The following is a 16,328-nucleotide window of genomic DNA, read 5'->3' as shown; positions in this document are numbered from 1 at the left end:
GTCGAGTGGACGTTAAACCAAATCCCTCGTCTTCCTCTCTCTCTCTCTCTCTCTCTCTCTCTCTCGCTATGAGTACACATAGCTCCAATTTTCAAAAATAATGATCCATGGGTGAGAAAATACAAAAATAATAAACCCCCCCACAAAAAAAAAAAGAATTAGCAAAAGGTACACATACTATAATAGGTTAATATGTGTACAAAGTTTCGGTAAAGATATCTTGAAAGTTTTTAGCTCTGGGCCCTGTTTCTCGAATTCTTAACTAAAGTTAAAATCCAAATTTTACTAGATACTTCAATTTTGATTGGCTAAGCACTAAAATCAGTCTAATATTATCCAATCAAATTACCAAAATTTGGATTTTATCTTAGTTAAAATTTCGCGAAACAGATCCCTGGAATCTAAATCGGGACGAAAGATATCTTAAGTTTAAAAATAGAAAACCCGTGCATTATCTAATACACGTATTTTCATTCTATAGTTCAGTCTATTTGTCGTCATATCCAATGGCCACTAAGGTCGCCGAGTCATGTCGACATTTTTAGACAAACACACAGTTTAATTTGTCAAAGTAAAGTGAAATGAATTAAATTAAATTGAAAATCAGAGTGCTCATTAGTCAGTTTTGTCTCTGAATTAAAACCCTTAGAAAAACAAAAAAACATGTGCTTATTAAAATATTCCACTCCTCTGCATGCGTTTTGGAAAGAAATAATGACATAGTTGGAATTTGCACATGGTATTTATACGTCGTTAAGGAATAAAAGGGTATATTATGATATTTAGTGCTTTGAGGTCAAATAGTAGCCATGTTTGTTTCAGGTAAAATAATTAAATGCGCAGGTACCACTGCCAGTTATTAAAATATTCCGGTGTTTGAGCAGTTTCTGCTTTCACAATAGAAATCTGAAATAATGAAAATAATGGCATTATTAAAATTACCGTTATGGTTCACATTCTAAAATCATTACATGTGTGTAATGGGCTTTGTCCACGCTCTTTAGTCAATAATAATGACGAGGGTACCGCGTGACACGTGGCTTGGCTTATAGATATATTATTCTCCACTGCCATGACACGTGCGTTGGCGTTGGGGCTGGACATGCGACATGTCACTAAGGCTCGTCCTATACGACTGACAAAGGAGTTTTAATCGCTGCATTCATGTCATATGTGTATTGATGAACTGTTTAGTGAATACTTAGAGATGCTATATTCAGTTTTAACAGCTGTTTCCCTACTCAGATTCTCATTCTCTAGAGTTTATGATATTTGGAACTGATTTGTCCATTACGAGATGTAATTATCCGGGTATTTTAAACAAGTTTTACAGACAACTAGTTTTTTAAATGTTCTTCGTTTTAAAGTAACAATCATTTAAAATTAAATATTTTCTAAATTAAAATAGTTTTGAAAATAAAACGGTTGTTAAAAATAAACTCATTTTGAAAATAAACTCGTTTTGAAAATAAACTCGTTTTGATAATAAAAAGTTATTTAAAATAAAAAGTTATTTAAAATAAAAAGTTATTTAAAATAAAAAGTTATTTAAAATAAAATGCTTCTTAAAATAAAATGCTTCTTAAAAATAAAATGATGGTTTTTAAAATACAGATCGTTTTTAAAATAAAAATCTTAAAAGAGAAATCATTTTTTTACAGTGTTTCACAGTCCAAGTTCTAGTTATTTTCTTCGTGTTCATAAGGTTTCGACACAAACTATTACGTGATTCGGAATAGGGTCGTCTGTCCAACCTCGTGGGTTTTCTCCGGATCATCTGTTTTTCCACTACTATTAAAGATTCATAGACAAAAGCGAATTATAAATGTTTTATTTGTTCTAGGCCGGGTTTTGGCACATTTTTGACAAATTTCCCCGCAAAGCACAAGCTAGGGGACAGAGAACTTCTATTTAGCTTATAATTAATGTCATATCTGTGTGTTTAGTTCCCTGTATATAACCGTTTTAGTATGGATGTTATAAAGATATAAGAACATAGTTAAACCAACAAAATGTTCCAGAGTTAATTGATCCTTAAAGTTTTATATTCAGCATGAAAATCCTACCGAGACGAAGGATAGCGTCACTGGCCGTTTTCTGTTGACCGCTTACAGGATAGTGTCACAGTACCGCTTTTCGGTGCCGTCCCTTTAGTGCAGTGGTTTTCATCCTTTTTTGCCAATGGCACATCTTGGAACACATGAAAAAATAGCGGCACACCTGGCTAAATATATATGAAACCGTAGACACAGACTAGTCATAGACACATGGAATGACTCGAACTAAATAGAGATACGTATCACCAGTGAAGACTCAATTGGGATCACGTGTTTTTTTTGCATCTTCTTAGCGAGCTGTTCAAAATTTCGCAACACACTTAGGAGGATCTTGCGGCACACTGCTGTAGTGTACGTCACATTATTGGATATGTACTTGCTAATTATTCTAGACTATTAGGCCTTCTATATGCACATAGATCGTCTATCATCAGAACGAATTTTTTTTTTCACATTATATTCCAATAAATTGAATTCTGTAATTTTATAAAAAAGAAAAAAAAATAGACAATAAAAACATTTCACGCCAACCTTCCTGATAATCGTCTTTTAAATAAAATTTAAGTTTAGGAAATGTTTACTCGTTTATTACACAGAAAACAGAACGATCCGTAAAATTGCACCGAATATTTTTATTTTGTCAAAATAGTCCAATAAACTGGATTATTTAATCTTATTAAAATAAACAATTAAGGTTTTCACGCCATCCTTTCTGAAAATCATCTTTTAAATAAAGTTTTAGTCTAGAGGCAGAAAACAGAATGATCCATAAAATCGCACCGAATATTTTTATTTTGACAAAATAGTTCGACAACCTGATAATTTTTTTTTTATCTAAAGAGCCATCTGCCATATACATTTATTTTATTTTGTACAGTCAAGTATATTCTTTTGACAAACATCGTTCAGTACGTTTCCCACACGTTTCTAAAACTCCAAGAACAAACAAATAAAGAAAAATACAAACCGTTTCAACTTCATTAATCAGTCGGTTGGGGGATGTTCGAACTAAAACAGCCGGTTTGGAAAAGCGTGTCAGTTCAAACACATTAAAGTTCAATATAATTTTTATCGGAGTCTAGGGGGTTAATTAAAAATTACACCACGGTTGATTGACTTTTTAAAATATTGCTTTCGATGTGACTAGATTGCTTGAAAGAATTTGGTGGGTTAATTTATAGAGACGCTGTCATGAAGAGACCACGGTAATAACACGGCTTTACTATTGAACACGAGGCCCATCTTTCCACCTGCTCGACGACACTGTGTAGTGGTTTTTATCAGATAAATGAATTTATATAAACTCGTTTGAATTGTACTAGCATTCACGTGTTATAATGTCAAGTGACCGAAATAAGCGCGTGTTTTGAATGTAGTTACTATGACTTTAGGCTATCTGTAATGACATGACTGATTTTTCTCTATTAACAGGTCTCAAGAATATAAAACACATTACGTCTATATAATTACAAGTTTTACGACACGATAGCAATACGCCATTGTGCCCTATAGGCTTTGTGAAAATATAGTTTTCTGTTCAAACTTAGATCAGAAGGCCCGAATTATTAAAGATGCATGATGTAAGATTTAGATAAACAGCTGGCCGTTCGTGGTATAATAGTTCAAAAATAGATAATGCAAAATGAATATATTGAAAATTTCATTCAAATTACTTTATTCTGAGCGAAGTTATCATCGTTTGAAGTTTTGACAAGATGTGGCATAGATTGTTTATTATCGTAACAACGGTACTTGGTATTCGAGGCTTAGCCTCGGTTCCACATATTTAAATTAAATCATTAAATGGCGGCCGTGTTTTAATCCGTTTAAATCTCTGCCATGTGAATAAGTGTCTGAAATGAAATGAAATGAAATGGGGTTTAACGTCCTACTGTTTTAGTATGAAATGGGCTAATGAAGACGGGCATATGCCATACAGTGTGCTATGAGGGAAATTTTGCCCGGACAGCGGCACTACGGCCTACTCTTATATCGAATTCCAACTGTCAAGGGATCTTTTATGTGCAAGCAAATGTGTACACGGGACCTCGGTTTTTCGTCTCATCCGAATGACTAGACAGCTGTCCTTATCAAGCCCCCTGTCCTGCATCACGCCGGAAAATCTGGATGAACTTTCTCGGCCAATGCAGGTATCGAACACCCGACCTCCAGACTGGCGAGCCAGCGTCTTACCCACTTAGCCACGTGATCCCCTAAATAAGTGTCTGAATAATGGTTTATATAATATTTGAAGTCAAAATAAAGACATGCAATAGGCAGATATAGTTCTTACATAATGCATATTTAAATAAAAAAAAACAATATGGCATTCTGTCAAACTTAAATCAGATGATCCGAATTATTAAACATGCATTATGCAAGAGCAAAATCTACTTATTACAAGTCTTTCTTTAGGCCTGAAATGTTATCTAAATTATCAATTAGACATTAAGTAACTTATCCAGACCATAATAAACTCTCGATGTCAAGGCTAGCCTTCGATGTTGGCTGGATTAGATTCCTATATGCCGCTAACGGCCATTGATAATTAAATTTAAAAAAGTGGATAATCGAGACTATGCTGTTTATATTAATGATTTTAGTAATGATGACCGAGACTATGCAAAAATTTCACCCGCTTCTTTCTCGGCTCAAAGTGGATCAAATTGACTGAAATTTTCAGCAAATTACCTTTACACTATCTAGTTTTTTAACTATTATAGCGATATTGAGTTAGAGACTTAGCTACTTTAAAAGATGATTTTCGGGGAGGATGGCTGAACAAATTGTAATTGTTTATTTTGATAAGATTAAAAAATTCAGTTTATTGGACTAGTTTGTCAAAATAAAAATATTCGGTGCAATTTTACGGATCGTTCTGTTTTCTGTGTAATAAACGAGTAAACATTTCCTAAACTTAAATTTTATTTAAAAGACGATTTTCAGGAAGGTTGGCGTGAAATGTTTTTATTGTCTATTTTTTCTCCGCTTGTACGTGACAAGGAGAGGGACTACTTTCCAGCCTCGTGGTTGTTTTCCTGGTCACTCGGCTTCCTCTCAATCCTAGCCCCGAAAACAAAACTAAAACGAACATACACCTATTTCGTTGAAGTAGCAATGCGTTTATGAACATTTGAATAATTTGTAAGTAATCAGGCGCAATGTTATTATATTAATTGTTAAATATACAATACAAATTAATATAGAATTCCACAATATGCAAATTTATGAAAAGGGATCAGAAAACATGCATATCCTATAATATCAACCCTCTCCTCACACAAGGAATATAAAACATATACTATATAGCAGATCTGTATATTATATGTTTTATATTCCTTGTATGAGGAGAGGGTTGAGGGTTGCACCAATTTGGTGGGCAACTAATTTAATGAAATGAAATGAAATGGGGTTTAACGTCCTACTGTTCTGCTCCTAAACTGACCTAATGAAGACGGGCATACGCCATACAGTGTGCTATGAGGGAAATTTTGCCTGGGCTGTCAAGGGATCTTTTACGTGCACGCCAATGTGTACGTAAAAGATCCCTTGGCAGTTGGAATTCGATATAAGAGTAGGCCATAGCGCCGCTGCCCGGGCAAAATTTCCCTCAAAGCACACTGTATGGCGTATGCCCGTCTTCATTAGCTCAGTTTGGGAGCAGAACAGTAGGACGTTAAACCCCATTTCATTTCATTTCATTTATTGTTGTCCTGTGTGGTTTCAGGAATTGTTGTTATAGTTTTTCTGTATAAATTAGCATCATAATATTTGTATTAGTGTATTAGCTTGATAACTTTGAGAGAATACTCTTCGAAACGTCGCCCAAATAAATAAGTACATGTATATAAATAATTATATAAATTAAATAAATATTGTTTAAACCAAAGTTTATCTCATTATTTTGTATAATATCACAAAAGGAAATGTCTTACAGTTGTTTTTTTTTTTGCTTTATTTAATCCTGTTCTAGTAATTTGCTTTTATTGGTGGTCGCAAGGGGGCAACCCTTTGTCCTACTTCATAGATTAATCTGACAGATGTATTCACAATTCTGTTTATACATCTAGCAAATGAAGTAGGGTTTAACGGCCTACTGTCTGCACCGACTGGGCTAATGACGATGGGCATGTACCATACAGTGTTCAACCTACTCTGATCTCGAAATTCATCTGCCAATGCTTCTTTTTATGTGCAAGACAGTGCATACCTCGGTTTTTCGTACCATCCGATCGACTAGCCACTGCTTCTTGTCAGGTCCTCTGTCCTGCACCACTGACAACAAGGAGAAACCTCGCCCATGCAACAAAAGTACAATATATATTTTTAGTAACGGAAAAGTGATATCCTTTTCCGCTCTGAGCTACTTTATCCAGAATAATCAGAGACAACTATTCATGTATAATTTGTTGTAAAAAAACCCTCGATATGTAAAATTTTAGAATAATTATATTTTTAATCATATGTTTGAGCCGTATTGGGAAGAAACATGTGTTCATTTTACAGATCTATTTTGTATTTAAATTTTAGTTACCTTATGTCGAAATAGCACGTTTCAAAGGAACTGCTCATTTTGCATTAGCTGCAATGTTTTCCCCTGAATTATGAAAGCAAACTTCTTTATATTTCGCGATGTTCTTTAAATTTCCCATTTATACAATGACAGAAGACATTTGTCTAAACCCACATAAATATCATTTTACGATTTAAATTATTAGTTTCTTCAATTCAAATCCCAACTGGGCTCATGTCTGATTTATTTGTTTTACGGAAATGGATGAAATTCATTATTACACTGATGTTAGAATTGGCAGAGACACCAACGTCATGCATAACGTCGCTTTAACAGAAAATTATAAATCTTCATCAGTAGTGCGAGAATTATGGTGCGTAGATGACAATTTTAGCGTTTTCTCTGTTCCTGCTGCTAAAACCCTTTAAATGCAGCTGGTGGCTCTAATCTGTGCCATCCAACTTTTGGTTAAACGCCCAATTCCCCCACCCTAAAATCAAACGAAATCAACTCTCTTTGTTGGGACGGCCATACATTGTATGACGTGAAAACCACCGGGTTTTTATTTGACTTCCATACCTACCGTAAGCACGTGACCCGTACCCTCCATAGAACTCTTGCCTATCCCCAATACCACTTGTCCGCCATATTGAACCGAAAACAGCTGGCATTTAGGTTCTACCCGTTAGCAATTAACAGTCTGCCCACTTCTCGGTCACGTAAAGGAGATTTTTGAACGTCACATATCACGTGTCAACACGCGCGTACACGTGTCGATACATAGCGTATAAAAATTTGCCACGTGTTTTTATCAGCATGGGGGCAATTTTAATTGTGAATATACGAAAGACAAGAGCAGAACTACAAGATTATTTGTATAGATGACGATGTCCCTGCTAACGAAACCATTCATTTTATAGACTGGATTGCAAGAATATTGACTCGGCCACGTTCAACGACACACATTCAGTTTTACAACGTGGAGGGTTCAGTCAAAAAAGAAACACGTTGCGTATATTACTGTACAACTTCTCTATTGTCCTTCAGGGCTTTTTTCCATATTGAAAATTGTAGTATCACTTGAGAAAAAATTGCTTTGGTTGTAAATCTGCGTGAAGAAAATACGGGCTCGACTTCTGGCAATTAAATTTTTGAATGTTTAATTTTTGACCGACATTGATATCAAACAATATGCCACATGCTAAATTCAACACGTTTTTCACTAATCCAATATAGACCGACCAGCGCTCTTTCATATTAGACGCACTGTATAAAAATATAAAGTTTAAAAAAGAAGTAAAACAAGCGTACGATGAAGGAGCTTGTATGGCTATATTAACCCCAAGCATTTTTTTAAGCATCGAAGACAAAGGATTTACGGCGTGCAATCACTTCGAAGTATGGTGTAGTGCAAGGTTACCCCTTACCCTCGACTTTCTTCGTAGACTGTGCAAACAATATTCATATTAAAATGTTCATTTGACATAAATTGAGATTCTTTAAAGAATTTTCTTTAAAGATCCCCTATATGTGATATAAACAATCCAGTGCCAGCTCTAAGTTTTGTGGAAATCTTGTGACGAACACCTTTATTAATCCGATTGAATCCATGGGATTATCTAACGTGGATATTATGGTTTTATCTGAATTACATGTTAACTAATCAGTATGAGTACATTTAGCATACACTACACCATCAAAAAAATTAAATATAGTCCGCAAGACGCTAGATCGGATCAGGCTACTTAAAGAAATATATACAAAACTATAAAGAATGGATTTCTTTTTCTTTTTTTTAATTAAACTCATCAAAAATTAAATACAGTCCGAAAGATGCTGGACTATATTATTAAGGACAGGCAAGGGTTAACTCGTAAAAAATTAATCATTTCGGGACTAACATATGGTTCAATTATATTTCAATTATTCGCTTGAGCGTAGTCTTTAGCAGTGTGAGGAAAAACCGGAGGACCCGTAGAAAACCCACAAGGTTACACAGGCAACCCTACTCCTTGTCATGTTCAGGCGGGGATCGAAACCACGCCACTTGACTCAATGGCAGACCTTATGATGCAACGCGCACGTGTTAAACATTCGGCCACCCAACCCCTCAAAACGGATAAGACAAACCTGCGGACACGACAAAAACTACACAGGCATTGCAAGATATAAACAACAAAATCAAATCACGGGAATGAATCTCAGGGCCCGTAAGAAGGTACAAAACTTAAAAAAAAAATGTTTTTTCTTTTAGCTATCTTCAATTTTTAAACTCTTATGATTGTTACTTGGCGATTTGCGGGACAACTTTAATGAACGTCCTCACATAAAATGATATGTAATAGCAGATTATAACGCTTCGTGATTTATAATAAAAAGTAGTTGAATATTTTATAAGGTATTTTCGGATTACATGACAGCTGATTTCTTTTCTCGGCTATTAAAGTGATCATGTTTAATGTTAATTATTAGATAATCATGGTGTTGGAGCCACCACATAAATTTGATCTGTAATAAAGGCTCATCCCCTATGGCTCACGAGACAGGAAATCTCCAGGCTTTAAGGCACACGTGCATCGCTAACGTAACACAGTGTGTTTAAACGAACCATCGAGCTGCCGGGAAACGCACGTGCAAATATTCAATATGCAGAGAGGCACATAATTACACAGAAAAGCATTTGCACAGTTGCCATAGCAACGATCAAAACCGACCTGCTTACTTCCGGTTCCCGAGTAACACAAAACGAACGAATAAAAAGCAAAATTGATAACTGGGACCGATAATTCGACAGAGCTTCCGGTCTTCTTAATCAAACGCCATTAGTGGCGTTTTTGATGACGATTTACACGTTTCACTCATCAGAATTAAATCGATTATAACATTCAAACATTTAAGGCGAAACAATGGGGGCTAGAATCCTTTGTTTAATACACTTAATTATATGTCCCTATGATTTTGTATTCTTCAATTTTTATTGAAAACTAAAGACGACTACAGCAACCGAAAACAAAGGATTTTAAACGTATGGTTTGAGTTTCTGAACGTTGGAGTGATTTTTTTTCCAACAAAAAAAAAGCACAAGAAGAGATTTTAATAAACTGCTCCGGGACCTCAAGAACAAAGAATTCGTTCGCTCTAACTTCATTGACTTTTTATTTATTTCAAGCATTTGAAGAGTTTTTAATAAACAACCCACGACCCCAAAGAACAAAGAACACACGTCATAAACTGTTTTATTTAATGAATTCTCCATGCTAAACAAGATCGTTAAATTTATCAATTTATAAAATCACGTCGTCTTAAATTCAGGAAATCATTATGTGAGGACATCTTAGTTATAAAACTAAATTGTGTCAGTCACTATTTTGCCGAGCCCGCTTAGATGAAAATGTTTTTTTTTATTGAACTTGAACTTGTACTTTTAATACAGGCGAAGCAAAGAGTTTGCTAGAGCCAAAATATATATTTACAGATATAAATAGTATGTATTGTAAATTAAATATACATAGATAACAATAAAGTATAATCCCACCAGGGAAACCCCCAACAAAATACGATTTTACTATTTTACACATTATGAACGATACTTTATTACTCTCCCCCATCCGTACCCCCTCCCCCACTAATGCAACATTTGTTCAATAACACCAAATGTTCAGAAGTGGAATAGCCTAGGGTTTCTCTTCATATAAATCCGGCACTGCTGCAGATAGAACAGGTCAGTATTGTCACCCGAATCGTAAACAGATCCCAAATGGTTATAAACCATAACGATTACAGTTTTCAAATTTCCTAATCTGTGAATCAAAAATAAAGTAATTTCATGCACAAAATCCACTTTTATGCGTATTTTAGACATTGCATCGGGATAAACAATCATGTGAAGTCTCATATCAGAGATTACATGATTTTAGCATGCAAATTGACCGGTATATTATAAATCATTCAGAGCAAGACTTAGTGGTCGGCAAACTGCACGGTTAAGCCTAGCTCTCATCCCGCCGTGCGTGCTACTACGGGGATATTTGAATAAACCCGTGCGTGAGACTTACGCATTACTTGCGTGTTTTCAGCACCGCAGACTGGCCGTAGAGACTTTTGACCGTGCACATACAAAATTTTCACTCGGTTTCTTGCCACTGGTCTGCGAGCTATCAAACCTAACGACCCATGCGCTAGGCTTTACACTGATCCCGCAACTACTTGGAGTCAAAATATTTAAAAGAAATTTACCATTGACGTCCTTACTGTATTGATGTCATTTTCGGTTGGCATTTCAGTGCCCATTTATCTTGTTTTGAAGTGGATGTTTGAAATCAAGTATCCTTAAATCTGCTATATCATTGCATTGGAAAACAATTGGACCTGTGCTGTATACTCTGCACGGAGACTAGATTATCCTAAGGCCAGCGCTGTTTCATTGACATGTTCAAACTGTCAGATGCCCCCCCCCCCACTACATAACAGTACAAAATATTCATTAATTATTCTGTTTATATGAAACGAGTATATTTGAGCTTTTCGTTGATTGGGGTGATGTAGCTGATGCAGTTGAATGTTATATTTTGGTACATTGACACTCCGATTCTTCAAACATTTCTCGGAGGAAGCTCCATGGATCTACACCCCACCCTAACCAAATATTATACACCAGCCACTGTATGTTCATTGTACACAGATAAACTGAACACATAAGTTAGAATGGGAGATATTTAATAAATGGCGGAGCTGGTAAATCATTCTCTTTCCCATACACAGCACATTTCTTGAATTTACATGGACTTTCTCTCCAGGCATATCTCAATCCAGTTATATATTTCGGATGGCATCCGGTGGTGTTCAAGGTGACGGTCGTTCCATGGTGAGCTGACATGGGAGCTGGTGCCCAATGATCATGAACTGCACAAGTAGTAGGATGAGTAGATGGGGAACAGCATATCTAGGAATAAGAAATGTAATGTAACACTTCTTCAATTATCATGAAACAGGGTTTTCAATATTTGCCGAACATAAAAAAGAACATTAAATGAAACCTTTCGGACCCACAAGTACCAATAACACATCTTCAATTATCACGAAACAGGGTTCCGGATATTTGCCGAACATAAAAAAGGACACTTAATGAAACCTTTCGGACCCACAAGTATCAGTAACACTTCTTCAATTATCATGAAACAGGGTTCCGGATATTTGCAGAACATAAAAAACCCACTTTTTATGAAACATTTCCGACCCGCAAGTACCAGTAACACTTCTTCAATTATCATGAAACAGGGTTCCGGATATTTGCAGAACATAAAAAAACCCACTTTTTATGAAACATTTCCGACCCACAAGTACCAGTAACAATGTAAATACAAGGCGAAAGGCATAAACTTGAACGACAAAGAATATATGCCGGGGCGATTAACGGTCAATTGAATTCCAATGTAGATTACGATGTAGGGTAAAAATGAGAAACAATATACACAAAATGAAATTGTATTCTATGTGAGATGTAAGAAGTTGTCAATAGAATTCCCAAAACCCAGAGCTTCTGGACTGTGCGAGAAAAACATCAAGGGGGCGAGCACTGTACTGACAGCTCATGCTGCTTACAATAGCTACAATAATTACCTCGAATCCGTTATTAGACCTTACATCTAAAACAGAACTTCCATGATTATATTCAATAACCAGTTGATCTTTAGTTTTAGTATTAAATGATGTAGGATATGGTCCTTGATAACTCAGACCTTTTTCACCATAAGCTACAGCTAGACCTGCCAGACCCAATCTTTCTGCTACATCTTGTTTATATCGAGGATGGACTCTGAAATAAATACCAATTACTTGACGTGTTCTGCAATTGTCTATGTATACTGTAAGTATCCTATTGGGAAAGGAGGTTGAATGGCCGTATGGTTAAAGCGTGTGCGTTGCATCACAAGGTCGGTCATTGAGTCAAGTGGTGTGGTTTCAATTATCCGCTTGTACGTGACAAGGAGTAGGTTTGCCTGTCCAACTTCGGGGGTTTTCTAAGGGGTCATCCGGTTTCCTCTCACTGCTAAAAGACCGCTAGCGCGCAAGCGAATTCTTGAAATTGAACTATATGATAGCCCGAAATGACCTAGTTTGTGTCGAGTGGATGTTAGACACATTCTTTCTCCCCCCCCCCCCTCTCTCTCTCTCTCCTACTGGGATTGGAAACTACTACATTATTTCGTCATCTTGGAAGCAAGAGGTTCAAGGAACTAAAAAGTCCCAGCTAAGAATCCCGTTTGGGTGGGACAAACATCCGAGTTGGAATATAGTTGGAATATAGGCTGAAACTGAAACACCAGTGTCCAATCTCCATGTACACGTTATCATATCATTAAAATCCCATGGGTTGTATATAGGAACCAATGCCAACGTATAATTGGATTTTATAAATAATGAAATTGGGTTTAACTTCCCAATGTTCTGCTCCGACTGGGCTAATGAAGGCGGTTATAAATTATGATAAAATAAACTGTTCTTACGTTCCATGGGGTGACTTAAAATCAGGAAGATCCATTGCTACAGCCATAAATGTGTACGGCATCTTAGGATTTGGGGCGTAACCATACTTGGCCGTTTGCGACCATCTTATTGCAGGAAATCCAGCTATTCTATTTGAGTCATTTTGGTTACCAGCGAGCTAAGACAGAAATTACAAAATATTTGATTTTAGACGTTCAGTTAGTTTCGTGGACACATATCAATTAAATAATCACATCCTTTGAAGTCGTTGGTCGTCATTTGAGGGATTGTGAAAGCTGAATATCGATTCAACAATGATTCATTTCATTTACAAAGACTGAAAATCTTGCAACATTCTCGACAGACAATATAAACACTACAGTCTCGCCTATAAATCTTTTACGCAAAATCCTTAGATATGTCGCTTTTGGTCCCATTGAATACGAGCTGAGAGATTGTCAACCGTTGATATTTTGGTTGGGTTTTCGTAGGTAAATTTTATCAGTATATTTTAGGGAAGAAAAACTGTGGAAATTAAGATATAGACCCCTGACCTGTACGTCCGACGGTCCGGTTAGCGGCCAAGTCTTCCTCTGTAAATGTATCATGATATTTCAATAGTTACAATACCTGTACAAATCCAAAAGGGAAATTCTGATTTGTTGCACCCATGGACGCCTGATGAAATTTCAGTCTCCAATCTTTAATCATTGACGGGAAGAGGCATGCGTACTGATCAGAATTATGGGTATTAGATTCGCCTATAATTCAACAAAGAGAAAAAAGAATAAAAAATCAGTAAGAGTTTTACAAACTCCGATTTCCCAAAGATTTTCCATGAATAATAAATACTGTATAATATAAGAGCAACAACGGCGAGGAAAATGAAATGAAATGGTGTTTAACGTCCTACTGTTCTGCTCCAACCGGGCTAATGAAGACGGGCAAATGCTATACAATATTCTATGAGGGAAATTGTGCCCGGGCAGCGGCACTATCGAATTCCAACTGCTTAGGAATCTTTTACGTGCACGCCAATGTATACACGGGACCAAAAGAATAGACAACTGTCCTTGTCAGGCCCTAATGTTGGAAAATCCCGATGATTTTTCTCGGGCAATGCTAGGATCGAACACGCAACCTTTAGGCTAGCGAGCCAGCGTCTTACCCACTTAGACACTGTAGCTCCCCAACAACGACGAGGATCAAATATCACTCAAGTAGCTATATTTGCATCAGAAATACATGTTAAGTTGTAAATCACCAAGCTTTAAAGTTTAACCATACTCACCTTGATACCAGATGGCGCCGTAAATAGTTTGTGGAAGTAGAGGTATAACCATTGAGTTCCATAATACGGAAGCGGCTCGTGGACCTCTGAAGAAAGCAAGATGCTTTAGTTGGGGTTCACCGCCCAGTACTGTATATTGGCGGTGTTTATAGAGTTTTATCCCACATAAACCCACATTTACTAATCAGCGTGAACTAGGGTCATTACATATATGCATTATGGCATTGCTGTCAGGATTCCGGAAACACAATTATTATGAAAATAGCTAGATTAATTGATATGCAGATGGCATTAATGTTCGATGTTATGTAGCAGACTGAGAAACTGACGGTGTCGGACAGATGACCCAATTAGGCTTGAATGGAATATATCTTTAAGGGGAAGTACTATACAATACGGTAAAATTGACTATTAACAACAATTTTTACCGTTTTTCTTTGTGTTCTTCACACTCTTTCAAAGCATCGGGACCAGACCACGCCTCTACGGAAGATCCACCCCATTGAGTTTCAATGAGACCTATAGGTTGTTTATTATGCCTATAGATATACTCCGCATACAAAAGACATAGTGCCGAAAATCCAGGAAGAGATTCTATAAGTAAAAAGTTACATTTTTGTTATTTTAACATGACGATTATATGCATTAAATTCTCCACATAATATATGTCCGTTCTATGTTTACTCGCTGTGGATTAGTAAAGTAATAGTTCTAAATTACTGTATTAATATATTTAACATTGCTTTCATTACGCAAGATGTATGGAGCCCGCCTGGAGGTCGGGTGTTCGATCCCTGCATTGGCTGAGAAAGTTCACCCATATTTTCCGGCGTGGTTCTCCCTTGTCAGTGATGCAGGACGGAGGGCCTGACAAGGACAGCTGTCTTGTCATTCGGATGAGACGAAAAACCGAGGTCCCGTGTACACATTGGAGTGCACGTAAAAGATCCCTTGACGGTTGGAATTCGATATTAGAGTTGGCTGTAGTGCCGCTGTCCGGGCAAAATTTCCATCCTAGTACACTGTATGGCGTATGCCCGACTTCATTAGCCCAGTTCGGAGCAAACAGTAAGACGTTAAACCCCATTTCATTTCATTTGTATGGAGCCCAAGGAGAGTGTCCGGGATCATGTTATAGCAAAAGTAGCATATGTTAGAGGTGATCCATTTTCAAGGCCCCCGTGTTCATCACGTGTTAGCTAAAAAAACTTCGATTCAGAAAGTCTGCACTTTCTCTATTACTAGTACCATACTGTCCTCAACTACATTTTTAATTGAATGATTTTTATACATTTTTATGAAATATCGATATTACTAACCATTTGTGGGAGCTGTCCATTTGGTTTGAATCGAATGTAGGTCCGTCAGTGGAACGGAAGATTCAAAGGTGTGGACTTGAAATATCCTGATTTTATCAAACGCTAAAGCTTTATTTATTTCATATGCCGTATTATTAATCTAAATTAAAAATAGTAAAATTAAATCCCGACCATCTGCAAACTGTTCTTAAGGATTACACAAAAGGCTGGGACGTTATATAAGCGAATTCCTTTGCTCTTCCAGTTGGCAGACGACCCTACAAAGTAGGTAATGCCGTAGCTTACACAACTCACTCATAACAAGCGCATACATCTCCAAACAGCAAGTGGCGAATACTAGCATTAAGAGTAAATATATAAGCAATGTCTATTGGTAATTTGGTAGCTTACACAACTCACATACATCTCGAAACAGCAAGCCGTGAAAACTAGCATTATGAGTAATTATATAAGCGATGTTTATTGAACCTCCAGTTGGCGAAAGACCCCCTACAAAGTAGGTAATGCGACAGCTTACCCAACTCATGGGAGCACCCATGTTACTTTGTCCTGAACAAACCCATACATCTCCAAACAGCACGTCGTGGATACTAGCATTTCCTTCAGATGAAGCAGCTGTGATTGTATAAGGTGCTTCAGAAGAGATACTAGACCAAACAGGA

At 36.7% G+C, this 16,328-nt stretch overlaps 1 protein-coding gene across 1 annotated transcript; it reads right to left on the bottom strand.

The window, feature by feature from the left end:
* Positions 1 to 11,053: 11,053 nt before the first annotated feature.
* On the bottom strand, positions 11,054 to 16,101 carry LOC126824262 (sialate O-acetylesterase). The gene is made up of 6 exons (XM_056101695.1): positions 16,070 to 16,101; positions 14,348 to 14,433; positions 13,687 to 13,817; positions 13,077 to 13,234; positions 12,190 to 12,385; positions 11,054 to 11,062 (listed from the first exon to the last, which is right to left on the bottom strand). The coding sequence occupies exons 1-6, from the start codon at positions 16,099 to 16,101 to the stop codon at positions 11,054 to 11,056; spliced, it is 612 nt and encodes a 203-aa protein (XP_055957670.1).
* Positions 16,102 to 16,328: the final 227 nt, after the last annotated feature.

This window comes from Patella vulgata, chromosome 6, assembly GCF_932274485.2.
Source record: "Patella vulgata chromosome 6, xgPatVulg1.2, whole genome shotgun sequence".
Classification (NCBI taxonomy): Eukaryota; Metazoa; Mollusca; class Gastropoda; family Patellidae; genus Patella; species Patella vulgata.
The sequence above is the reverse complement of the archived record's forward strand: the minus strand, read 5'-3'. Positions and strand labels throughout refer to the sequence as shown.

Bases quoted from the DNA above. Each gene is read 5' to 3' on its own strand.
- LOC126824262 (XM_056101695.1), bottom strand. From the start codon at position 16,101: ATGCTAGTTTTCACGGCTTGCTGTTTCGAGAT. The intron at 13,235-13,686 runs GTATTGTAACTA...TTTCTGTCTTAG, and splicing joins TCCCTTTTGGATTTGTACAG to CTCGCTGGTAACCAAAATGA. The intron at 12,386-13,076 runs GTAAGAACAGTT...TATTTATTTCAG, and splicing joins TTTAAGTCACCCCATGGAAC to AGTCCATCCTCGATATAAAC.